This window comes from Arachis stenosperma, chromosome 9, assembly GCF_014773155.1.
Source record: "Arachis stenosperma cultivar V10309 chromosome 9, arast.V10309.gnm1.PFL2, whole genome shotgun sequence".
Lineage (NCBI taxonomy): Eukaryota > Viridiplantae > Streptophyta > Magnoliopsida > Fabales > Fabaceae > Arachis > Arachis stenosperma.
This window is the reverse complement of record NC_080385.1, coordinates 1,178,301-1,204,944: the sequence shown is the minus strand read 5'-3', so window position 1 is coordinate 1,204,944 and position 26,644 is coordinate 1,178,301. Positions and strand designations below refer to the sequence as shown.

Sequence of the window (26,644 nt, the reverse complement as noted above, 5' to 3'; positions counted from 1 at the left end):
ACCGTTCTCTCCCAATTTTCATCATATCTCGCATAACACTAGCAGTCTAACACTGTAACTTCAAACTATACAATGCACACTTTACAAATTTAATGTTCACAAGAAAAAAAAATCCTCAACTTATTCTCAACCAATTCATACTCAGAAAACTAATGCCTATGTCTCTCAACTAGCTATTGTCTTCGATGGATCTCATGAATCTAGACAGCAAATCTGATTTGTTAAGACCCGTCGTCGCCGTTGCCATCTCCCTCCTCCTCTGCCCTATCATCTCCATGACCACATTGTCGACCACTCTGATCGCTTCCTTCAGCTTCTTCTCCGAACCAATGTTCAGTAATCGCTTCAGTTTCCATATGAGCGGCAACGGCGACATTGCTCATTGTACTGATAGCTTGGATGCGAGGTCGAAGCTGTCTGCCAACATAGACTTTGAAAAGAACAAATGAAGCACTCAGTGTCTATTTCAAATGAGAATTTGCAAATGATGTCGAAGGAGAATCTTCTCATGATGTTCTAATGTCCAACAATCTATATTTCTTGCCGGAGAGTGCAGAAAGGTATGCCCTTGGAGTAGTTGTGGAACTTGGTCTTGAGGATGTCGTGGACGTGTCAGGGTTTGAGGTGATGTTATCGAAGATGTGAAAGTGGATGCTTCGTGGGTGAAGTGCAGATGAGGTGGATGTACCAGTAAAAAAGATTTAGGAAGTGTGTAGTCCATGACATGTTGAGGTAGGTGCGACACGTGTGACAATTACACCATGGCTTAATCTTAGAGTTAAAGAGGAGGAAGGAAAAGATGGAAAAGAAGACTGTGAAGGTGAAGAAGGAGAGTATGAATGTTAGGGTTATGCGAGATATGATAAAAATTGGAGAAAAACAGTGTTGTTTTCGAATAAAGGGGTCAGGGACCATTTTGTCCCTTGTTAGAGTTGTTAGGGACCATTTTGTCCACTATTAGAGTTGTCAGGGACTATTTTGTCCTCCGTTAGAGTTAACGGAGTAAATGACCTAAGTGACTGACGGAATTAATTGTTAGGAACCAATCGAGTAATTAATTTTAGTTGGAGACTAAAGTGTCCAGTCTAAAATTCTTTGAGGACCAAAATAGGTATATACTCATATATATATATATATATATATATATATATATATATATATATATATATATATATATATATCAAAATGTACAGAAAAGTTAATCCTATTTAAAAAGTAACATATATATATATATATATATATATATATATATATAATATTTTTATATCTAAAATTAAATTGAGTAATACTAGCAAAATGTACAGAAAAGTTAATCCTATTTAAAAAGTAACATGTACTTATTAATTATTTTGTAGATACCTGAATTTTTATAAACAATTTTGTTAGCCTTTTCGATGTTTTTAAATGAATTATTTATCATCTTTAAATTAGGAAAGATCTCCAACCAAAAAAAAAGAAAACTAGAAGATAATTTTCATGGGAACTATTTTTGTTTATGTTAAAATTTAAAAATAATCAATATATAATAAATATAAAATTAATAAAAAAAACTTAAGTTGTTTAATCTCATATTCAATCTTGGAACTAACACTATGCATGTTGATAATAATAATAATAATAATAATAATAATAATAATAATAATAATAATAATAATAATAGAATTTGTGAATAGTGAATATTGCTAACATTTATTCTTTATAAGGTTAGCATTTTAATTTTAAGTATAATATAGAATGTTTTACATATTTTTGTTAATATATAAATGTGAAATTATTTTACAGCACATAAAATTTTAAATTTTTTTCAATATCAGATTATTAATATTTTTCTTTGTACTTATCTTATATTTGACTTAACATTAATTAATAATTTTCAATATTCTTACTAAAAATGTCGGTTCAAACATTATCTTATTTGTATATAAATTTAATTTCTATACACTATTTATACGAATAATTAATTATTAATTATATATTACTATAATACACTAATAAAAATAACCAATTTTTAAACACTTAAAAAATTGTTTTTGAAGATGTGAAGAGTTTTTAGGATTTATTTGGAAGCTTAAACCCTTGATTTTGTGTTCTCTTCTCTTCTCTTCTCTTCTCTTCAGCCGCACCAAGTATTAATATATTGCCGCTTCTTCTTCCAACCATCAAAATCTTCGTCGCCAATCCAAGTCGGTTCCGTAAGTAGGGTTCCTCTTCTCTCTCTCTCTGTATCTATATATATATATATATGCGCATGAATATACAAGAAGACGAAAAATCACTAACCTTTTTCGCGTCATATTTGGTTACATCAGGAATCGCTTTCTCTCTCTTCCGCCGCCACGCTGGCACGTTCTCCTACCATTCTCACTCCCGCAAGTACGAGGTTTATCAGTCTATGTATGTGTTAGTAGTCATAAACTCCTTCATTCATGTATTTAGTTATTTTAATTGTGGTTGTTTTGCTTGTTTAAGGTTTTTGTTTGTTGTGTTTTGCTCTCTTATCAAACCAAAAACCCTACTTGTGATTGTTTATTGTGATTGTTATGTGTGTATGTGTATGTATGCATCATGCGGAATCAACTGGCTTGTTGTTTTTGCTCTGCTTCTGATTATCATTGTTGTGCCAAACTATAGTGCAAGCCACATTAAGAATTATGGTTTTGATTTCACAGGCGATAGGATGCTACACCATTGTCCAATTCATGTTATTCAGCAAAAGTTTATAGATGTAGCCAGTGATTTTAATTTGTTTTCAATTGTAAAATTATAATGTAATTAACTTGCTTGGTTTTTATTTTATCTATCTAGGGTTAGAACTTGGGGAGATGAGCCTTAGTAATTAGTATAATGGTAAGGGATTGTGGGATTCACATTCGAGAATCAATTCCACCTCTTTTGGAAGTAATATGCATACATCTTTTCCTGCAAATCCCACCCGATGGGATTCTCGTGCACTATGCCACCCCACTCTTTCGTAGGGTTAAAATATTGTGTTTGAAAAGCCTACCCTGCTTGAATTTGTATTCGAATAACAGAAAAAGGAACATATAAAAAGGATAGAGGGACTGAACATGAGATTCGTTTTTTAGCCTTTATATAGGGTATCCTTCTTGGACAGTTTTAGTGGATTTTTGTTGCAGCTGAAGTTCTATGGCTTTTAAATTTTTATTCCATGTATTAAGTTCAATTTTTTTTAATCTATGCATTGTATTAAATTATATATTGAATATGCTTCATGATTCATTTTGCTAATATATGCATTCACCCCCCATATTGATGACCCTCTATTGTTTCGTTAATTATGTCCTCTAGGATTACACCTGCATTCATGGCGATTGATGCTGGCATTGCTGTAACTAATAACAAAGAGAAACCTGATTTAGGAGAACATCCGAATCTACCTAAGAGAAAGAAGTCTATTGTGTGGGAATATTTCACTGTTGAAACTGTTGGAGCTGGATGTACCAGGGCATATTGCAAACAGTGCAACAAATCCTTTTCTTATATAAATGATTCGAAACTAGCCGGCACAAGTCATCTGAAAAGGCACATTACTTTAGGAATTTGTCAAGTTATTCGGCAGAAAAATCAACAAGGAGAAACTCAAGATACTCCCAATCCACCCAAGAAACGGCCAAGAGCAACACCTGGATATGCTGGTAATGGTGTCACATTTGATCAGAGCCGGAGCAACCATGATATTGCTAAAATGATAATTTTACATGATTATCCACTTCATATTGTGGAGCAGCAGGGTTTCATTGATCTTGTGCGGATTCTTCAACCCCAGTTCAATCCGATCCGATCTGATTCTGTTGAAGAGGATTGTGTTGCTTTATATGTAAGAGAGAAGCAAAATCTTTTGAATCTTATCAATGGTATTCCTGGACTGGTTAACCTGACATTGGACTTATGGACTTCAAACGAGGCAATGGGCTATGTTTTTGTCCGTGGACACTTCATTGATGGCAATTGGAACTTACATCATCCTGTTCTAAATGTCATTAAGGTACCATTTCCTCTTTCCGATGGTTCCTTAAGCCACACTATATTAACATGTCTATCTGACTGGAATTTAGAGGGACGACTCCTTACCCTTGCACTCGATAAATCCTTCTCCAGTGAGACTTTGATGGGAAATCTGAAAGGCTTTCTTTCTTCCAAGAACCCAGTGATCCTCAATGATCAGTTCTTAAACCAGAATTGTTTTGCCCGTGTTCTTAGTCACCTTGCACTGGACGCATTACAGGCAATGAAGGAAACTGTTGACAAGGTCCGTCAAAGTGTGAAGTATGTAAAGTCTTCAGAATCTCACCTAGAAAAGTTTATTGAACTGAAGCAACAACTACAAGTCCCAAGTAAGGTGGACCTCATACTTGATGACACAAGTAGATGGGATTCAACATACCATATGCTTCTTGCTGCCTGTGAATTAATGGAAGTCTTTGCTTGCTTCGATACAGCTGATCCTGATTACAGAATGACCCTTACAATGGATGAATGGAAGCAGGTTGAAAAACTCTGCAAATATTTGAAATGTTTTCATGATGCAGCGAACATTTTGACTTTGCAACCATACCCGACCGCAAACTTATTTTTCCCTGAAGTGTCAAAACTTCAGGTGGAGTTGACTTATGCGGCATTTAGCGATGATCCCTTCCTTAGTGGTTTGATTAAGCCTTTGTATGAGAAGTTTGATCGGTATTGGAGAGAAAGCTGTCCCATCTTGGCAATGGCCGTTGCCCTCGATCCAAGGCATAAAATGAAACTTGTGGAGTTCACCTTTTCTAAGATACTTGGTGAGAATGCAGAGCCATGGATAAGAACAGTTGATGATGCTCTTCGTGAAATGTTCATAGAATATAACATCCAAATGCTTCCGTTTGAAACAACCAATGGGGATGATGAAGGGGATGAGATCATGATAAAGACAGAGCTGTGCCCAGAAGGTTCTCTTGATGATTCTATCTATCTTGATGACTATGAATTTTATATATCCGATTTTGTCGGTAACCAGCAATTCAAGTCAGAATTGGATGAGTATCTAGAAGAACCTCTACTATCCAATCATCAAGAATTTGATATTTTGTGTTGGTGGAGGCTGAATGGATACAGATATCCAACCTTGTCAAGAATTGCATCCGATCTTTTGTCTATGCCAACGTCTACAGTGTCTCCGGAATCTGTTTTTGACACAGAAATTAGGAAAATGGATAGTTACAGGAGTTCATTAAGCCCTAGGACTATTGAGGCTCTTATTTGTGCCAAGGATTGGTTACAGAATAAAATCTTACCAATAGATGATTCAAAAGCATTTGTGAAAATGGAATTTTAGGTATAGGTTCTTTTGTAGGACATAGGATTCTCGAGTAATTTTGAGGTATACTGAAGTATTGAAACAAGGTTGAAGTAAACTAATTTGTGTGATTAGTTTTCAGGATTTTTCTTTTGAACTTTTTAATAACATGTTTATAGTATAAGATTGATTCTATATAGACTTTCAAATTTAGCCAAAATAACCCTTTTTGTAAGTGGAAGAAAAAAAATATTAAGCAATTGTGTTCAATACTCACATACTCAGTTTTAGTGAAAAGCAATTTTATTCTTCTTATTGGGTTTTGCTCATAATCCTCGGTGCTACTTGCAGTGAAAGAAAATACATGTTTCGTTTTGGTTGATGATTCTATTATAATATATAGAAATGGTGAGAGATTATATTTTATTTAATAATTAAAAAAAATTGAGAAGATTCTCTCTTTTCAAGTTATTTCTTTTCAGTTTGAGATTTCAATTTATAAATGCATTTTTAATGGTTTTGATTAAAGATTGATTGTTTAATATTGTCTAATGACTCATGGTAAAAAGTAAAAACAACCTTTTTTCTTTCTGGGAAAAAAAATCTTAAGACATTATGATGCTTCAACTTGCTGATGTAAATATTAATTTATGAATAATGCTAAGGGACCAGCAACTTTTGTGATTGTTAGCCATCAATTGGCCATCAATGATGATTTGATAGTGTGAGATTGGTGTGAGATTTCATTTAATGGCTCACCTTTTTCTGCTAATTACATGCCGGCTAAAATTTAATAAAATTGTTGGCCCTCTAGACTTTTCCTTAATTTATAGTTGTGAGGGATATACCAAGTTAAGCTACTCCGTCAAACAAAAACAAAAAAGTAGTACAACACGTGTTGAAATTACTATTTAATCAAGAATTACAAAATTCTTAATTTTCCTTTACAAATTAAAAATTAATAAATAAAAATCACAATATTTCTTTTAGAATAATTTATATTAAAAGAATTGAATGTTATTTCCCGTTGCTTTTCAATTTTCATATCTTATTAAAAGAGCACCAACGTACATAAAAAGAGAATGTGTTATACAATATACATTATTTAACTTTTCATAATATCTCATTGAAATAAAAGATAACTGTTCAATATTTTAAATTGAATAATAAATCAGATTTAATATAAATTATACAATAAACTAACATATTTGCAATAATTTCACTCAAAATAATAATAACATATAAATAATTCCTTCCTTAGTTATTATTTTGTATTTATTTGTAATTAGAATTAGTTATCTGATAATATTGTATTATAAAATATAATATTATACATTATCATATAAATATAATATCAAAGGTCTAACCAACCTTAAACCTCGTACTCTGTCTTTTCCCTTGAAAACTGCTATTAAAGTGTTATTGGAACTTAGTGAGTAAAGTACCCAAAGCTTCAATCTTTCACAAATATTAGAACCTTTAAAGTTAGATATAGTTTTAGTAATTTAGTACGCTTTGTGAAATTCTGACATTGATCTTACAGTTAGTTATTGTTCCATTTTTTATAGTAACATAACATTTACAGTTAAGTTAGTTATAACTGTCATAGCTTTGTGTTGGTGCCATCCTATATTATCCATGCTTTCTTTCTCAACTTCACTGTCTTGTTCACATGCAAGTTTCACACTTTCACTTTCCTTGCTCATCAAGAGAATGCTTTCTAAGTCTTCTGATATTTCTTTTAAGTGTTCTGCACATTTTGATTCCAAATGTTTTGGAGAATATGCAATATCTTTGCTCGAAAGGTGCAATTCCATGGAACAGTTAAAGCAAATTCATTCACAAACAATCAAAATGGGTCTAACTTCAGACCCCTTATTTCAAAACAAAGTTATAGTCTTCTGTTGTACCAAGGATTGTGGAGATGTGAAATATGCTCATAAGGTGTTTGATACAATTCCAAAACCAAGTGGGTTCATTTGGAACACTATGATGAAGGGCTATTCTAGGATCAACTGTCCTGAAATTGGAGTTTCTATGTATATAGAAATGATCACCAATGACACCAAGCCCGATCATTACACGCTTCCATTCTTGTTGAAGGGATTCAACAGCAATGTGGCTTTGCAGTATGGGAAAGTCTTGTTTAACCATGCAGTGAAACATGGATTTGATTCTAACGTGTTTGTTCAAAAGGCTTTCATTCATGTGTTTTCCTTGTGTGGTATGGTTGATATGGCTCGGAAGGTCTTTGATATGGGTGAATCATGGGAAGTGGTTACCTGGAATGTAATGATATCCGGGTATAACAGAGTTAAGGCATTTCAGAAATCAAAGAAGCTTTTTTCTGAGATGGAGAAGAAAGGAGTATCACCCAATTCAGTTACTATAGTTTTGATGCTTTCAGTATGCTCTAAATTGAAGGATTTACATGGGGGAAAGCACATATATAAGTATGTTGAAAAGGGTATTGTTGAACCTAATCTGATATTGGAAAATGCCTTAATTGATATGTTTGCAGTCTGTGGAGAAATGGGTGCTGCACAAAGTGTTTTCGACAAAATGAAGAGTAGAGATGTAATTTCTTGGACTTCCATCGTCTCAGGGTTCGCCAATGCTGGCGAAATTAATTTAGCTAGGAAGTATTTTGATCAAATGCCTGAAAGAGATTATGTTTCCTGGACTGCCATGATTGATGGATACCTTAGACTTAATCATTTCAGGGAGGCTCTGGTGCTTTTCCGTGAGATGCAAATGTCAAATGTAAAACCTGATGAATTCACCATGGTCAGCATCCTATCGGCTTGCGCAAATCTGGGAGCACTCGAACTAGGGGAGTGGGTGAAGACTTACATTGACAAAAACAGTATCAAGAATGACACTTTTGTTGGGAATGCTCTGATAGACATGTACTTCAAATGTGGTAATGTTGAGAAAGCAAGGAAAATATTCAAGGAAATGCATCAGAAAGACAAGTTTACATGGACAGCAATGATAGTTGGTCTTGCCATTAATGGCCATGGTGAAGAAGCTCTTTCCATGTTTTCAAATATGATAGAAGCTTCAGTTACACCAGACGAGGTAACCTATATTGGTGTCCTGTGTGCATGTACACATGCCGGCATGGTAGAAAAGGGAAGAAACTTTTTCACTAGCATGACCGAGCGACACAGAATCAAGCCAAATATGACACATTATGGATGCATGGTTGATCTTCTTGGAAGAGCTGGCCAATTAAAAGAAGCTCTTGATGTCATTAAGACTATGCCCTTAAAGCCGAATTCAATTGTTTGGGGATCTCTTCTTGGTGCTTGTAGAGTTCACAGAAATGTGGAGCTGGCTGAAATGGCAGCAAAACAAATTCTTGAGTTAGAGCCTGAAAATGGAGCTGTTTATGTCCTGTTATGCAACATATACGCCGCGTGCAAGAGATGGGAGAGCTTGCGCCGCGTCCGGGAAACCATGATGGAGAAAGGAATCAAGAAAACACCAGGTTGCAGCTTGATGGAAATGAATGGCAATGTATATGAATTTGTTGCTGGGGACCAATCACATCCTCAATCTAAAGAGATATATGCAAAGCTAGAAAACATGATGCAAGAGTTGAAGATTGCAGGGTATTCACCTGATACCTCAGAGGTTTTTCTTGATATTGGGGAAGAGGATAAGGAGAGTGCAGTTTATAGGCATAGTGAGAAGTTGGCTATTACCTATGCAATTATTAGTTCAGGAAAAGAAGTTACCATAAGAATAGTGAAGAATCTAAGAATGTGTGTGGATTGTCACCATATGGCAAAGTTGGTATCTGAAGTTTATGGTAGGGAGATAATTGTTAGGGATAGAACTAGATTCCATCATTTCAGCCATGGTTCATGTTCATGTAATGATTTCTGGTAAACATTGGCATATCTGTAGTGGGGTATAGGAATTAGGAACAGAAACTATTTTATAAAACAATTGAATCAGTGTATCATATGTATGAGTGTGATTGGAGATATGAAGTGTTCTTGTTCACTTAGTCCATCTTCTTGTATAGCTCGTCCACCTTGGAATGAACTCAGATTTTAATGGATGGATGAAAAATACGTCAATTAAGGAAGAACACGGAGTGTGAATACCTATAAAAAGCACTTTGATACTCAAATAAGTGTTTGAAGTTGTTCCGTCCCGAATGAGCCGAGGTGTTTGCGATCCTGAACAACTGCAAGGTTCCTGGTCCGAGCTTATAAGTCGCCAAGGAGCAGTGTCGTGGATGGCCTCGGTATCTTGAAACACGGCGGCGGGAGCACCTGCAAAAAGGACTCCGACGCTCAAGTAAGTATGTGACTTAGGAAATATAGAGTAATTATAACTTGAAATGAAGTTATGTGACCTGTCCCCTGTGGGTTGCCTTGGTTGGGTTTTATAAGTGCGGCCTGTATAGTGGGGGTGAGGTTTGTTCCGATATGATTGGTGAAGGCCGTTGTGAGTATCTTTGACTAGGAGTGTGATCTTGCTTAAGGAGTGGGTTCTGTTGTTATGGATAAAGGGCCGAGTATCATGGGCGTGGCCGAAGATATTGGAAATCAAGTTGATGATTATCAGGAGAGTGTTAATTCGGTTATCCCGAGCTGATTTGGTGTACCGGTCATAGGTTGCCTAGGTGGAGTTAAACCCTAAGGCCGAGATCTCGGGGGACACGTCATAGCCCCCAAGCTCGGCTGGTGTTGTATTAGGAACATCAGTTGAGCTTTTGAGTAGTTTGTAAGTTGTTGTTTGTAAGTTTTTTGAAAAACGCTTAGTGGGCCTAAGTAGTTATTTGAAACCCGTTCCCGCTTAGTAAACCGTGTCAGTTTTTATTTGCTCATTAAATCCGTTTCAGCTTCTCATGTTCCGTGCGGTTTTGTTTTAATGCTGTCCACTAAAGTAGTGGGCTTTGCAATAATCACTCCTTTTGGAACTTACGCTTTGCTGCCCCATCTTCTCCTTTTTTGTTGCTGCCATGTCTTCGAAAGGTCAGTTTCTTTTCTCTCTGCTTTTTACTGTTACTGTTTCTCTGGGTTTCATGGCGGGGGAGAAATTGAAAGGGAAGGTACAAGCTGTTGAAGTTAGGGAAGGTGATCCTTACCATTGGGTTAATGAAGATGTTAAAACCCGTTCCTCTTCCTTTGTTAGTGTCGACTCCATTTCTGACTTGAAACGTATGAACTTTACCAAGTGTGGTTCTGGGGTTACTGTTGAGCTTCTCCCCTGTTCTAGTGACGATAGGGTTTATGAGAGGAGGGGGGATTGGTTATATTTTTACATGTATACCCCTTGCTTAGTGGAACTGGGGTTAAGATTTCCATTTTCGTTTTTTGAGTGTGTCGTTCTTACCCAACTTAACTGTGCTCCATCCCAACTACATCCTAACTCGTGGGCATTCCTTCGCGCGTTTGAGGTTTTGATGGATTATCTCTCCTTCCCTTGCTCTCTGAATTTATTTTTCTCGCTCTTTCAAGCGAAAGCTACTCGTAGAGGGTTATGGGTTTGTCTCAGTAGCTTCCCTGGCCGTTCTGTCTTTCTTCTTTATAAATCTTCTTTTAAAAACTTTAAGTCTTTGTTTGTCAAAATCCGGTCTGTGGAATCAGAGTACCCTTTTTACTTAGATGACGAGCTTTGTGAGAGATTCCCTCTTTTCTGGTGTGCCGAGCCAAACCAGATTCTGGAGGCGTGTGAGAGGAGTGAGGAGGAGGATATTGTGTTGGATTTCTTGGTTGAGAGTGTTGCTGCCGGGGAGTGTATGTCGATTTCCGAGTTGTTACGTTTATATGATTCGGGTGATATGGAGGGTTTGAGGACTTATATAGGTAACCCTTGAATCTGTTATTTGTCGATGTTGCCTACTGTCGTATCTTTCTGATGTTTGTTAACTTTCTTGTAGGTGGGCGAGTACCTCTTCTGGATCCTACGAAGCTGCAATCTTTTTTAAACAAGAAGAAAGAGAAAAGTGTTGGGCCTGCCGAGCTTAAGGAAGGAGGTGATCAAGCTCTTTCTTCTGTTAGTCGTCCGGCCTCATCGTTCAAAAGGAAAAGGGATGATGTTTCGCTAGAGGTTATTTCTGAGGATGAACAGGAAGTTCATGGTAGTGATTCTGCTTTTGATCGGCAGAAAAAGCTTCACGGCTTCATTGCGGGGTCTAATTCTCATTCCTTGTGGAACGAGAATTATAACTTCGCCGAGCTATCTGACCGAGCTTCTCAATATCCCGGGGATATGCTCATGACTCGTCGGGTTGGTATGGAGGGACTTTGCAAGTTTATTCAGGTTTGTGTTGCGCCGATCTTGGTTTCTCTTTTATAAATGCTTGTTATTGTCTCTTTAAAGAATGCTCATGTATTTGTAATGTTTATAGATTGTTGGTTCTCGTCTGATGTGTGTTGGTCGTACTGGCGAGCTGATTGGTGCCGAACAGCAGAAAGATGTGGATAAGGCTGAGACTATGGAGAAGTCTTACAAGTCAAAGATTGAGGCCTTGGAGAAATCATTGAAGGAGAAAGATGACGCCCTTGCTAAGGTGAAGGAGTCGGAAGAAGAGGTGGCGAGGCTGAGGGATCAGATTCGGCAGTTGCAAGACGAGGTGAAGGACAATGATGTTGCAAAAGGGAAACTCACAGCTCGTGTTCTTGAGTTGGAGGAGCATGGTATGGAGATGTTCTCCTATGGCTTTGAACGGGCTGTGAGTCAGGTTTCTTTGCTGGCTCCCGAGTTTGATATTGATCAGTTAGATATGACTAAAGTGGTGATTAATGGGAAATTGGTTGTTGACGGGACGGCGGAGGAGCATGGTGAAACTGCTCCTCCCCCTCCTTAGCTTTATTCGTAAACAAAATGAACTTGTTTTGTAGATGGAATATTTATGTAGTTTGAACCGTACTTGTTTGTTCTGGCCGTGTTTATAGGTCGGCTTTTGAAATAGTTTATGAATATATTTCATAGTTGTCTATTTATGAATTGTTTATTTTGTTTGGATATATTTTGAACATAGTTGGAATACATTGTGCGTCAGGCCTCGTTAAAACCCTCCTTAGGCAAAACCCTCTTTGGGAAAAAAGCTCTAAGGGGGAAAAAGAGTACCATCATCCGCTGTCTGTACAAGTCAAGAATGGTATATTTTCAAAGAGGAAATGTTCCAGTTCCCGGCGACTGGGTTGCCTTGTAACGTTTGCAATTGATAAGCCCCCATGCCGAGGACCTTGATGACTCGGAATGGACCTTCCCAGTTGGCGGCGAGCTTCCCATGCGTTGGAGGTCGTCTGGCCTCTTCCGTTTTTCTGAGCACTAGGTCTCCTATTGTGAATGTTCTAGGCGAGACTCTTTTATTATGTTTCTTTTCTGCCATTTGCTTCGCCGCTCTTTGTCTTATGGTTGCTAGTTCCCTTGTTTCTTCGGCTAGGTCAAGCTCGGTTCTGCGTGCCTGTAGGTTGTGTTGTTCGTCGTATAGGTCGGTTCTTAGAGTGGATATGCCTATCTCGATGGGGATGAGTGCCTCGGACCCATAGACGAGCTTAAACGGTGTTTCACCCGTTGTGGCTTGAATTGTTGTATTGTAGCTCCATAATATTTCCGGGATTAGTTCCGCCCATTCTCCCTTAGCATCGTTTAGCTTTTTCTTTATTGCCTGTAATATAACTCTGTTAGCAGCCTCGGCCTGTCCGTTAGTCTGTGGGTGTTCGACCGAGCTAAAATAATGTTTTATATTAAAACTTTGTAAAAAAGAGCGGAGCTTATTGTCTATGAATTGTCTACCATTGTCAGATATGATCTCCCTAGGGATCCCAAATCGGCAAATTATGTTTTTCCATATGAAAGATCGTACCTTTTCGGCGGTTATTCTGGCTAATGGTTGCGCCTCTATCCATTTTGAAAAGTAGTCTACTGCTACTAAGAGAAATTTTACCTGCCCGGGTGCTGTTGGAAATGGGCCGAGTATGTCGAGTCCCCATCTGTGAAATGGCCAGCTTACCTCCATGGTGTGCAAAAGCTCGGCAGGCCTGGTAGATATGGCTCCATGTTTCTGACAGTTGTCACAGGTTTTGACCTTTGTGATACAGTCTCGCTTCAAGGTCGGCCAATAATACCCTGTTCGGATGATCTTAGCTGCTAGTGCTCTCCCTCCGATGTGGTTTCCGCAGACTCCCTCGTGGACCTCGTCTACTACTTCTTTTGCTTCATCATTGTTTAAGCATCTTAGCAGCGGCTGTGAGAATCCTCGTCTATAGAGTTTTCCATCAATGCTCGTGTAAAGACTGGCTTTTCGCCTGAAATTTTGTGGTTTGTGCTCATGTCTTGGTATGGTACCTGTACTGATATATTCAAGGAAAGGTGTTCTCCAATCATGGAGGTTGTTAATACTCATCACATGTAACAGCTCGGTACTTGGTTTTTCAAGTGAGAGTTGTGTTAGTGCAGATGTTTGTGTGTTTGCTCTTGTGGCTGCGAGTTTGGATAGTATATCTGCTCTAACATTTTGTTCTCTTTTAACATGTAGTATATTAAATGAATTAAACTTTGAAATAAGACCCTTTGCTAGGAGCCAGTATTGCTCTAGCAGCGGATCTTTTACCTGGAATTCTCCTCGGATTTGTTGAACTACGAGCAGGGAGTCACAATATGTGGTCAGGCTCCGTGCTTGGGAGTTAAGGGCGAGCTTGAGTCCTGCGATGAGGGCTTCATATTCGGCCTGGTTGTTGCTTGCTGGGAAATTGAATTGGAGAGCTTGTTCGGCTATTACCTCATCTCCCTCTTTGAGGATTATTCCTGCTCCACTCCCTTCTCGGCTCGATGCTCCATCAACGTGTAGCTCCCAAGACTTGTCTTGTGTTTTAGTCGTCATTTCTGAAATAAAGTCGGCTAACACTTGTGATTTTAATGCCGACCTTGGTTGGAACTGGACGTCGAATTCTGAAAGCTCGATGGACCATTTGGTGAGGCGTCCGGCCAGCTCTGGCTTTGTCAGTATTTGCCTTAATGGTTGGTTTGTCCTTACTATGATTGTATGGCTCTGGAAATAGTGTCTTAGCCGTCTTGCCGCGGTTATCAATGCCAGGGCGAGTTGTTCTATCTTCGGGTATCGTTGTTCTGTTGGTTGCATGACTCTGCTGACGAAGTATACTGGTCGTTGTATCTTTCCTGTTTCGATCACAAGAGCCGAACTTATAGAAAAATTTGAAACAGATAAATATAAATACAAAGGTTTACCGATTTCTGGTTTTTGCAGCACCGGAGGTGATGATAGAATTCTCTTAAGGTCGGAAAAAGCTTTCTCGGCCTCTTCTGTCCAATCGAATTTTTTGTTCTTTGATATTGTTTGAAAAAGGTGATATGCTTTGTCTGATGCTGCGGGTATGAACCGAGATAACGCTGCTATTCTCCCTGCTAATTGCTGTACTTGTTTTATTGTTGTAGGGCTTGACATATTGAGTACCGCCGAGCACTTCTCGGGATTTGCCTCTATACCTCGGGAGGTAAGTATGAACCCGAGGAATTTGCCTCCTCTTACTCCAAAAGCGCACTTTTCCGGATTCAGCCTCATATTATATACTCGGAGTTGCCTGAATATCTCGCCGAGGTCTTCACAGTGCGACATTCCCTCTGCGGTTTTGGCAACCATGTCGTCTACATAGATTTCCATGTTGCGTCCTATTTGATGGTGGAAAACCTTGTCCATTAAGCGTTGATAGGTTGCACCTGCGTTCTTCAAGCCAAAAGGCATCACTCGGTAACAAAAGTTTCCGTGTTCTGTAATGAATGCTGTTTTGCTTTGGTCTTCCGGATGCATGAGTATTTGGTTGTACCCGGAGTAAGCATCCATGAAGCTCAGGCTTTTGAAGCCTGAGGCGTTGTCTACGAGCTTGTCAATGCAGGGTAAGGGATAGGCATCTTTGGGACATGCCTTGTTTAAATCTGTAAAGTCGACGCACATGCGCCATTTACCTGAGTTTTTTCTTACCATTACCACGTTTGAGAGCCACGTGGTGAAGCGGATTTCTCTGATGAAATTGGCCTGGAGGAGCTTGTTTGTTTCTTCCAGGGCTGCTTTGGATTTCTCAGCCCCCAGCTTTCTTTTCTTCTGGGCTATAGGTCGGCTTGCAGGGTTGGTGGCGAGTTTATGGCAGATGACGTCGGGACTTATTCCTGGCATGTCTGCTGGAGTCCAGGCGAATAAGTCAGAGTTGTTTCGTAGCAGTCTTATGAGGTCCGACCTTTCTTGTCCCTGTAATGCTTGACCAATATATGTTACCTGTTCTGATCTTGATGTCAGTTGGATTTCCTGAAGTTCGTCCGTCGGTTGAGGTCTTTCTTGTGTGTGTTCTCGGGGGTCGAGCTCGGCGTGGGCTAGGGCTTCCTTCCGGGTTTGTATCGCTTCGGTTTCGTGCTGCTTCTGTTTCGTGTCCGACCTTTTTAAGCTGGAGTTGTAACATTGCTGAGCTTGTTGGCGGTCTGAATGGATTGTTGCTATTCTGCCGTCCTGTGCCTGAAACTTAACACACAGATGAAAGGTTGATATCACCGCTCTGAACGTGTTCAGAGCTGGTCTTCCGAGAATAATATTGTAAGGGCTAGTGCAGTCCACTATCAGATATTGTATATCGAATGTTCTGGATAGTGGGTGCTGACCCATAGTCGTTTTTAACCATATATATACTTTAATGGGTACCCTTTCTCCAGAGAACCCTACGAGTTCTCCGGATGAAGGTTGTATTAGCTTTCCAGGCAAGTTCATTTTTAAAAAGGTGGAATAGAAAAGGACGTCTGCGCTACTACCTGGGTCTAGGAGGACCTTTCTTACCAATAGGTCTCCTGTTTGGATGGAGATTACCACGGGGTCGTCTGCGTTTGGTGCGGCCGAGTTTACATCTGACTGATTGAAAGTGATTTCGAGGTTGTCGTCCTTTGTTCGGCTTAGCATGGTTGTCTGTTCGATTGCTAGCATAGTGCGGTAGCTTCTTTTCCGTGCTGATGCTGTCTCCCCACCACATGCGAATCCTCCTGAGATGCAGTTGATGATTCCTTTTGGGGGATTGTGGTTTGGCCATTTGTCGCCTTCCTTGTTTCTCGGAGTTTGTTGCTCGTCCGAGTTCGTTTTCGCTCCTTTATGTCTCGTACCTTCGATGTATTTGTCCAAGAGTCCTTGTCGAGCTAGTCTTTCCAACAAGTCCTTGGCTATGATACATTCATCGGTGGTGTGGCCGTATTTCTGGTGGAAGGCGCAATGTTTGTTTTTGTCTACGAACCTTTGGTCTTGATAGCTTCCGGCTCTGACAGGTGGTTTGATGATTTTGGCGTTGAGTATTTCCTTTATGATCCTTTCTCGCTTAGTGTTGAATCTGGTGTAGTTGTCGAATTTCGGTGTGAGTTTAAACGCTTTTCTGACGCCTCTATCGTCTCCCGCTCTAATTGGTCGGTTTTCTTCTTTTCGCGGTTGCTTTCTATCTCTGTTCTCGGCCTCCCGGAGTTCTTCAATTTCCATCTGCCCCGCAGCTCTTTCTCGGAATTCCTCCAAGGATTTCGGCTTTGTAACAGCAATTGTTTCTCTGAACTTCCCAGGTTTGAGGCCTGCCTTTATCGCGTGGAGATGGACGGCAGGGTCTAGGTCAGGTATCTCCATCGTTGCGTCCGCGAATCTGGTTAGGTAGTCTTTTAGGCTCTCCTGCGGACCTTGGCGGATGGTGCCGAGGTAATCTGACCCGTGCACATAGATGCGGGCGGCGGCAAAATAATCTATGAAGGATCTCGCCAATTCTTCAAAAGAGGAGATCGATCCTTCTGGCAGCTTTGAGAACCAAAGGAGTGCTGCGCCGTCAAGATAGGTTGGAAAAGCCCTGCAAAGAACAGGTTCGTTTTTAGGTCCGTTAAAGAACATCATAGACTGGAATTTCTTAAGGTGAGCCCGGGGGTCACCAATCCCCTTATATGGCTCTAGTGAGGAGGGCAATGTGAAATGTTTAGGCATTTGGTAGTTGGTAATTTCTTCGGAAAATGGATTGTCCAACGTCAGTCTCTCTTTCGGGGGGTTTGTGATCAACAGATCCGTCCCAGCTACGGTCGAGCTTTTGGGGTTGCCTTCCTCCCGTTTGTTGGCTTGATTTTGTTGTGTCAGTTCGGCTAGCCTTTTGACCTCTGCCTGGAGCTCAGCCATCTGGGTCATAAGCTCGGCTTGCGTAGGTTGGCGAGCTCCGTTGTCTGTCATGGTCGGGGGACGCGCGATCTGAAAAGAGGAGATCAAGGAAGTAACAAAAAAGAAGTGGGGTTAGTTCTTCGGGCCCCACGGTGGGCGCCAAATGTTCCGTCCCGAATGAGCCGAGGTGTTTGCGATCCTGAACAACTGCAAGGTTCCTGGTCCGAGCTTATAAGTCGCCAAGGAGCAGTGTCGTGGATGGCCTCGGTATCTTGAAACACGGCGGCGGGAGCACCTGCAAAAAGGACTCCGACGCTCAAGTAAGTATGTGACTTAGGAAATATAGAGTAATTATAACTTGAAATGAAGTTATGTGACCTGTCCCCTGTGGGTTGCCTTGGTTGGGTTTTATAAGTGCGGCCTGTATAGTGGGGGTGAGGTTTGTTCCGATATGATTGGTGAAGGCCGTTGTGAGTATCTTTGACTAGGAGTGTGATCTTGCTTAAGGAGTGGGTTCTGTTGTTATGGATAAAGGGCCGAGTATCATGGGCGTGGCCGAAGATATTGGAAATCAAGTTGATGATTATCAGGAGAGTGTTAATTCGGTTATCCCGAGCTGATTTGGTGTACCGGTCATAGGTTGCCTAGGTGGAGTTAAACCCTAAGGCCGAGATCTCGGGGGACACGTCAGAAGTATTTCTTATGAAAACTTAATTTTAGATTCAAAACATACCTCTTCTTCTAAAGAGGTTATTGTTTTATAAAGATAGAAGATAGTTGTTGATCAGTTTTAGATAAGTTATACTGATAAAGAGTAATAACTGAATTATAATAAGACAGTTATAGCTGAGTTATAATGGACAAATCATGAAGGTATATGACTTTATTTAATGTAACTACTAAGATCATATTTATTTAAATAATGAGTTTAATTTTCGGAGACTAATACTATATAGTTTTTATTTGTTTTTAGCATTATAAGTTAATATATCTTTATCTCATTTAATAAACACAACAGTTAATAGCATTAAGGGCCCTTCTTTTTTATTTTATCTATCAATCTATCAGTATCCTATGTGCCTATGTGGAATAATGAGAGGTCTATAATAACGTAGGGACACCAGCCTCAATTTTTGTAGCCAAAAAAAGTAAAGGGGGAGAAAATTTGGAAAAAAAAAAAACAGTGGCTAGTTTTGTTCGTTAAGTTGAAGTTCTTTGTTGAGTCATGTAATGTAATACTTCATAGTTCTTAGTTCATAGTTCATAGTTCAAACCTCTGTCACTGATCATAAGTTCATAATACCAAAATAGCAATGGTGTTTTCTTCAGTGTTCTCTCCCACCCTCAACCTTGCTATGTCTTCTTCTCATTCTTGTTATGTTTCCTCCAATAAGTACTGTTACAGTTACAGAAGGAGAAGGACACAAAACACAAGAAGAAGAACAGTGAGAGTGAGAGGTAGCAGTAGCAGTAGCAGCTCCTCGAATGAAAAGGACAAAGAAGATTCAGATTCTGATTCTTTCAACCCTTTTGGATTTGTGACTGATAACCCTTCAAGCCGCAGCGCAATTCAGCTTCCTGAGAGTCCTGCTGAGGATGGCAACGTTGGTCAGATGCTCTATGTAATTCTTTCTTTCAATCAATTATTCTTCTTCTTTATATAATGTAATAATTGTATTCTTTGAAAGTAATTCTAAAACTTTGGTAAATTTGAGTATTATTGATGCTCTACTAAGTATGTATGATTTTGAATGTTGATGATATTGATATTATTCATCATTAAGTGGGAGAGTATGGTATTGGACTAATAGTTTCTGTGATTTGTGTGTTCATAGAGGATAGAGGACAAGGGCAAGGAATTCGGTTCATATGTTAAATCTGGAAAGTTAAGATGGTTTGTGAGGGAAACTGGTAATTTTCATTTCTTTGCTGAGAAATGTTTTCAACCTTTTTTTTTTAAGGAAATTTAGAACACAATGTATTGTTATATGTTGCTTTTGTTCTGCTTCTTTTGCAGGATCTTCTGATAGTAGAAGAGGGACAATTGTGTTCCTTCATGGGGCTCCAACACAATCTTTTAGCTACAGAGTTGTTATGTCTCAGGTAAGTTGGTCCCCATTCTGTTGTGAAAAAGCATTGCTAATTCAGGCAAACTACACCAATCTTTCCTAAAAGTTATGCGATATTACACTCGACACCCTTAGTTTGTTGTATTTACACTAACTTCCTTCAAATTGAAGGATGATGTGTGTAATATGGCCTAACCTGTCCTTTGTTTTCGCTTTACATTGTTCATTTTCGTTGGTCATTGCATGTCTTGCAATTTCTAATAGTTGATGATGCATACATTCTTTTTTTGTCACTATTTCAGTTTTTGTTCTACATATATATGCTTTTTCCTCTCTTTTTTTTACAGTTGGCAGATGCAGGGTTTCATTGCTTTGCACCTGATTGGATAGGATTTGGATTCAGTGACAAACCTCAACCAGGATATGGTTTTGATTACACAGGTTTCCTTTTATGGATGATCTCAGACCAGAATCAAATTTTAGTAATGCAAAAACCTTAAAAATTGCTTTTTGTTTCAATTCTTATAGAGAAGGAGTTCCATGATGCATTGGAAAATTTGCTTGAGGTGTTGGGGGTCAAATCTCCCTTTTTCCTAGTTGTTCAGGTATCTAAATTAAGCATGGATATTGTACAATCTATGGTAGCATCCATCATTTGAAAGTTACATTGAATTCAGCGAAATACTATGATGCATTTATTTACATGCACATAGGATGCTTGATTTAGAAAGCTTATAGTTCATACTATAGTTGCATTTATGTTTTTGGCAAATTTCTATCTGACTCTCATCTAATTGTACAAAATATACATTATCTTCTCCTAAGATCAGATAATAAATCACACTAGATACCTCAAATATTTTGTAAAATTTGACTCTAAACACCCTTCAAAAACTTCATATTATAATCTCCTAAAGGGAGCTTTAGGGCCCTATTTAGTAACTGTCATGACAAAACTACAGAAATTTTCTGAGACACAAATTTATTTAGAGAATGAGAGCGTTACATAAACAGACAAAATATCTCGGTCATGGGAGAAAATATTAAATATGCTTAGTTTTCAATCTACCCAAAGATCGGAATAGTAAGAACAAGAATAAAGACTTGACTTTTCTGTCTTGAAATACTTACCAAACATAACGTTTGGGAGGTCAATGAGACCTAAGTAACACCAAATTTTACCAAATTTCAAAGAAGAAGAGTAAAATTTACCACCCTTTAAGTTTTGCAAAATGCTTATTAGACATTGTGTCTAACATAAGGTCACACTTTGTTCTTAAGGGATTTCTTGTAGGTTCATATGGACTAACTTGGGCCCTGAAGAACTCAAGCAAGATATCAAAGATAGCAATACTCAACAGTCCATTAACACTTTCATCTGTCATTCCTGGACTTTTTCAGCAGCTAAGGTTTGGTTCTTGTAGTACCTATGACATGTGACAGACATAGCATCAACTAACATTTTCACAGCATAATTAATAATTATTTTCATCCCTGCTTGTTAATTAATTTCTGAGTAAATGACTATGGTTTCTTGTTACTTGTTATTAGTCACCTTGCCTATTTTAATTGTACTAAAGAGTAAAACACATTATACATATTCTCTAACACTGATGAATGTTTATCTGCACAAATTTGATAGTATATGAAATCTATTCACCATCCTTATTGTAATTGATTCCTTTTCTTCTTTCCTTTGTAGAATTCCATTGTTTGGTGAATTTACATGCCAGAATGCTATTATTGCTGAGCGATTTATTGAAGCAGGTAGCCCGTATGTATCCAAAAAGTTTATTTGGACCCTTTTTTCTTTTTGGAATTTCTAACTTCTAAACTGAATTTCTTGCATACAATAATTTAATTAGCTTAGGACTTCAGCAAATAAATAAATAACAGCTTTAGACCATTTTCTGGTATATTTCATGGTTATGAGAACCAGACTGAACCGACTTACTTCAATCGGTTAAAAGTCGGTTGTAAACGAACCGGTCAAAAACCAAAAGAATCAGCAAAAAAATTGGTAAATGGATCAAACCAGTCCTGTTTTTTTAGCAGTTAATCGGTTTAAATCTTTGAACTTCTAATTCTACCAGTTTAATTATCAGTTCGGTTTTAAGAATCTTGGTATATTCTTAGATTCTTATATTTGGATACAATTTATATATTTAATGTAACAATGGAAAGTATCTTTTGTTCCTTCAATAATGATTGCACTGTGCAAAGAGCATGGACTAGCTCATGGGGAGCATATAGTAAACCACATACATAAATTCATAATCATAACTGAATCATTGCTGTTTTTCACATGCCCTTAAAGGAATTCAAATGCAAAAGCATTATTCAAAATATGATTAGAAATTAGAGGTAATAATTACTACTTTATTTGAGGCTTGACATTAAATTATGTTGCAGCTATGTCTTGAAGAATGAAAAAGCTGATGTATATCGTCTACCTTATTTGGCAAGTAGTGGACCTGGATTTGGTTGGTGACATTATTTATTTTCATCATTTTCATGGTTTCAGAGTTTGCCATTTTCTGCATATTCTTTTTCATAATGAAATTGATAGAGCCTTTATGTAACAATATTTAATTTCTTATATTTAAATTTATATATAGTAATGAAGTTTCTAATTTATTTTGTTTGCTCAGCTCTTCTAGAAGCTGCAAGAAAGGCTAATTTCAAAGGCACTTTAAGGGAGATAGTGGAAGGATTTGCATCTGAGAGGTATGTTTCTGAAATTGAGGAAGCAATAAAACTGAACATATTGAATGCATGCATGTATTAAGAAAGAATATAAGTAACCGAAAAATGGTACCAAAAACCAAAAAGTAATCTAGGCCTTTTGGAGTTTGGACGTTATATAAGAGTTGTTGCTTGCAATCATGACGGGGGTTGTACACTTTCCATTAGGGTAGCATGCTCATCATTGGTCAAGATCCTGTTTGATTTTGTTATTTTTATTCGGTGTTATTTTGAATAGAATCTATTTGGTCTCAAGTTATGTATTTTTTTTTCTAGAACAACAATACATGGTGGTTGGTTAGTTTATGAACGAATTTCAGCAATATTGAAATTTTGTGTGTTTTTTTAGGTGAAAACTCAGGTGAAGTCGACTTTACGTGAAGTTGATATCTGACAGTCATTAGATGAAAATTTAGTCAAATCGGACAAATTATCTAACGGCTCTCAGCTATCAACTTCATGTGAAGTCGACTGCACCTGAATTTTCACTTTTTTTTTTATATGGAAAACCATAGTTCTGATGGTTAAATTTGTGACTTTTAAGTTTTTTTTTTTAACATACAAATTTAATGTGAAGTCGACTGCACCTGAGTTTTCACTTTTTTTATATGGAAAACCATAGTTCTGATGGTTAATTTTGTGACTTTTAAGTTTTTTTTTTAACATACAAATTTAATCCTCAAATTTATATTTTAGTATTAATTTTTTTTAAATGGGTAAATCGAACACTCCGTTTTACTTTGTGAAAAAAAAATTTATTTTAACATAAATCAGACTCTCCGATTTATACCTTATAGTCATATTTCTATACAAATTTTATTATTCCTCAAATTTAAGAGTCTAATTTATTATTTAAAATAAAACATACCAATTAATCATTACACTAAATTACACATCGGCTTCTTTCATTTCTAAAAAAATTAGCCATATTTTACTACTTGTCATTCAATAACAACTAGTGGATGAAAATCCTTCCTTTGAACCTGGTATGATGCCAAGCACCAAAATATTTTATAGTTTAAATATTGGTATAAAATTATTTTAAAATTCATATTAATTATTTTATCTCAGTGCATCACAGCATTGTTGTCCAAGGTGGGTGGAAATTTATTATTTAATATTTTTATTTTTTTCTTTATACAATTTGAACTACTTTCAGATGGGACAAGCCAATACTACTTGCTTGGGGTTTATCAGACAAATATTTGCCACAATCCGTGGCTGAAGAATTTAAGAAAGGAAATCAAACAAACATCAAGCTTCAACCAATTGAAGGAGCTGGCCATATGCCCCAAGAAGATTGGTAAGTACAATTTAACATTTTTAATATTAAATTTCATTACAATAATCTTTTAATTATTCTCCCTCTTAATTAATTGTTTTAACAGGCCAGAGAAAGTTGTTGATGCTTTGAGAATGTTCTTCTGATTTCAAGTGCAGGCATTAATGCATCCAAGTGCTTATTTAATTATTGGAGGATATTCCTTTTCCTCTTTTTCTTTTTTTATCCTTAAATTGAAAATTTAATCATTAAAATAGTTTATTACTATTAAAGTTATTACTTTCTAATGTATATATATGTCCTCTAATTCCGGTCCTAGTAGAAATGAAATTAATTACTTGAAAAGCATGGAATAATTCTATCTATTAAATAATAGTGACGATTTTCCAAAGTTTTTGCGGTGGTTTCAAACTGCCGCGTTAAACAATTATGTACATTTAAGATAATTCAACATTATATAGTATATATACATTTGAACTATTATTGAATTACCTTAATATTTGATGTACCAAGTTTAACATGGACACAAAATATATATAAAATTTAAATTTTTATTTATTAACTTTTTTAAATATTTAATAATTATAATTTTAATATATATTCTAAAAGCACATGTTAATTAAATGCAATAAAATTACAGTAATTTATAACCATTCCTCCCATCCATGTAAAAAAAAAGTAACATAAGTGAAGTATTAATGACCTGTCTTTAACACATTTTTTTCCAAAAATAAAAATAAAAATGGAAATAAAAGAGAAAGGGAAAAGTGGCACAAGCATTTCCCATGAGCAAGGAGGTGTTGTTCCACTTTAATTGGATATATATGTGATATGATATGTCATATATATATGTTTTAGACTTTAGCTTTTGTTACTGTCATCTTTCCAAAGATTCACTGACCAATAGTAAGATAACGAAAGGTTGAAATTAAATTCTATTAAGAGAAGTAAATATATATAAATTTTCATGTGATGATGCATATAAAGTACCCTTGCAATTATATGTTTTGGACATATATAGAGTTCACTTGATTAGGCCATAGCCAATACTCTTTGGGTATGGTTGTTTAATGTACATATTTTATTCACTTTTGAATGAAAATGGATCGTTCATTATTATTTAGTATTAATTATTATAACTTTAAAAAGATTCACTTTTGAGATTTTGTCGTATTTAATTTTAGTTTTTATTGAATTGAAATGCACTGTTTTTCTTATTGTAAATAATATAATATAACTTGATGAACATTAGAATAAGCAATTGAGGCTATATTTAATCATTAGCTTTACGGAAAAAAAGGGTTATATAATTTGAAAAGATTTAGTAGCATTTTTGTTTCAACAAAAAAACAGAAGAAATGGTCTAATAGTTAGTTCACTAGTCTGCTTAAGTAAGTGTTGGGAATTTAAATTCTGTCTTGTACATGCAGCAACTCATTGACTAGCAACAAATTTTTAAATAAAGTTCAGTACTGTGACGAATTAGTCTTTGACCTATCAGATTGGGAGATGGTGGAAAACAAAAAAAAATGTAAATATTATTTGTAAAATGCAATATGTTCGATACCTGAAGAATGTCGGGTGCTCGACGGGTCGGGTGGTGGAGAGAGAGTGAGTGGGTGAGGCCCTGGACGGACTTGGAACGAGGGTTGAGATGTGAGCTAGACGATGGCGACGCCAGAGACGATGTGGACGGGGGATGGCCACCTGCAAGGACACTCCGTCGCTCAAGTCAATGTCCGTACGAAGTAATAGTTGAATTAGGTAAGATGTCACATACTTTGGGGGAAGAGCTGGTCTCTTCCCTTATATACTGTGTTGGGTGAGCCCATAAGTGACCTAGCCCACTAGCCAAGAAGTTTCTATGAGCTGTCTTAGTCCACGTGAGGGAGGAGTAGGTCGTTCCAGTTTCTAGGTCGGAGCTTCGGGTGCTGTCCCGAAGATACCGACCCGACCGATCGCTGAGCGTGGTGACTTGAGCCACCTAGTGGCAAGTCGCACGTATTTCGAGTCGGGTACGGAGATCGACCCGTCGAATTTTTCTATCGTGGAGGATGGTTCAGAGCTTGAGTCGGAGACAGTGTTTTTAACCCGCCGAGTAATTGGACTGGACTGTGTGAGTTCGTAACACAATATAATGTATATATTACACATAAGACTAATAAAGAATTAAGACAAAATATATGGAAATTTATTATGATTTATTAATTTGGACGGTACTCATTAGAAATCAAATGAACTTTAATTTCTCCAATTAGGCTAATCACTTTAATTTTGAAACTAGTGCTAACCATACTCTAAGTAGTTTCATTCATTCATGCATGAATTTGAAGCTGAAAGGGTCCACATAAAACATGCATGACCCAAGTGATTGACTAAACAGTAAATAACAAGGACATCTTCCACTGAGAATGTTACAAATTTCTTCCATCAGTGAAGAGTTTGCACTAGTTAAGATGATGGACTTGGCCTTTCATGAGATTCTAGCCTTGTGATTATGACAAAACCAAACAAGGCCTTAATTGAACATCAACGGTCCACAATAACCAAAACATACTTCTATGTTCTTGTAACACATTAATGTATTTTGGAAACACTCACCAACCAATAAGATTTATATTTTTAGTATTATAAAATTAATAAATATAATGTGTGGTTGTAGATATTTTTGTTGTCATAAAATCACTACTCTCAAAAATTTAAATTAATAAAAAAAAATACATAAATAATTTGAAAATAACTTGTTATATCTACATTAAAATCAGTCATTAAAGTCAGTTATCAATATAAACTATATGTTAAAATATATATACACATTGAAAATAAATTAAATCACACATATATTTATACACAAATATATTGATAACTGATTTTAGTGACTAATTTTAATCTATAAATAGCATTTTTGTAAATAATTATATCTTTAATACGTCTCTTCACGCATGAACTTCTTTTAAGTTTCCGTGAGTTTTGTATAGACTTTTTTTAATTTGCTTTATACTGAAATAATTTTTTTTTAGAGTCAACAAGGTCAAATTATAAATATTCGGTTATAAAAACTTTGATATTTTTTAGAAAATTATTTTTTTTTTAAATTTAAAAACTGATAAAAAAAG

General features: G+C 37.0%; 4 protein-coding genes across 4 annotated transcripts; 3 read left to right on the top strand and 1 right to left on the bottom strand.

Moving 5' to 3' along the window:
- The first annotated feature begins 2,091 nt into the window (after window positions 1-2,091).
- LOC130947844 (zinc finger BED domain-containing protein DAYSLEEPER-like) lies at window positions 2,092-5,545 on the top strand. The gene is made up of 3 exons (XM_057876563.1): window positions 2,092-2,196; window positions 2,310-2,394; window positions 3,310-5,545. Coding segments are annotated over exons 2-3 (2,025 nt in total). The 5' UTR covers window positions 2,092-2,196; window positions 2,310-2,392; the 3' UTR covers window positions 5,333-5,545.
- Window positions 5,546-7,006: 1,461 nt separating this feature from the next.
- Window positions 7,007-9,190, top strand: LOC130948246 (putative pentatricopeptide repeat-containing protein At3g15930). The gene has a single exon (XM_057876956.1). It carries the CDS (start codon window positions 7,007-7,009, stop codon window positions 9,188-9,190), a length of 2,184 nt encoding a protein of 727 aa, XP_057732939.1.
- A 3,220-nt stretch (window positions 9,191-12,410) lies between these two features.
- LOC130948245 (uncharacterized) lies at window positions 12,411-17,504 on the bottom strand. The gene has a single exon (XM_057876955.1). It carries the CDS (start codon window positions 17,502-17,504, stop codon window positions 12,411-12,413), a length of 5,094 nt encoding a protein of 1,697 aa, XP_057732938.1.
- A 1,099-nt stretch (window positions 17,505-18,603) lies between these two features.
- LOC130948066 (uncharacterized) lies at window positions 18,604-23,835 on the top strand. Its single transcript, XM_057876770.1, has 11 exons — window positions 18,604-19,054; window positions 19,268-19,343; window positions 19,450-19,535; window positions 19,849-19,942; window positions 20,030-20,106; window positions 20,783-20,910; window positions 21,204-21,275; window positions 21,914-21,984; window positions 22,153-22,228; window positions 23,406-23,549; window positions 23,635-23,835. The coding sequence occupies exons 1-11, from the start codon at window positions 18,746-18,748 to the stop codon at window positions 23,672-23,674; spliced, it is 1,173 nt and encodes a 390-aa protein (XP_057732753.1). The 5' UTR covers window positions 18,604-18,745; the 3' UTR covers window positions 23,675-23,835.
- Window positions 23,836-26,644: the final 2,809 nt, after the last annotated feature.

Bases quoted from the DNA above. Each gene is read 5' to 3' on its own strand.
- LOC130948066 (XM_057876770.1), top strand. From the start codon at position 18,746: ATGGTGTTTTCTTCAGTGTTCTCTCCCACCCTCAACCTTGCTATGTCT. The intron at 19,943-20,029 runs GTTTCCTTTTAT...CAATTCTTATAG, and splicing joins ATATGGTTTTGATTACACAG to AGAAGGAGTTCCATGATGCA. The intron at 21,276-21,913 runs GTATGTATCCAA...ATTATGTTGCAG, and splicing joins TTTATTGAAGCAGGTAGCCC to CTATGTCTTGAAGAATGAAA.
- LOC130948246 (XM_057876956.1), top strand. From the start codon at position 7,007: ATGCTTTCTAAGTCTTCTGATATTTCTTTTAAGTGTTCTGCACATTTT.
- LOC130948245 (XM_057876955.1), bottom strand. From the start codon at position 17,504: ATGACAGACAACGGAGCTCGCCAACCTACGCAAGCCGAGCTTATGACC.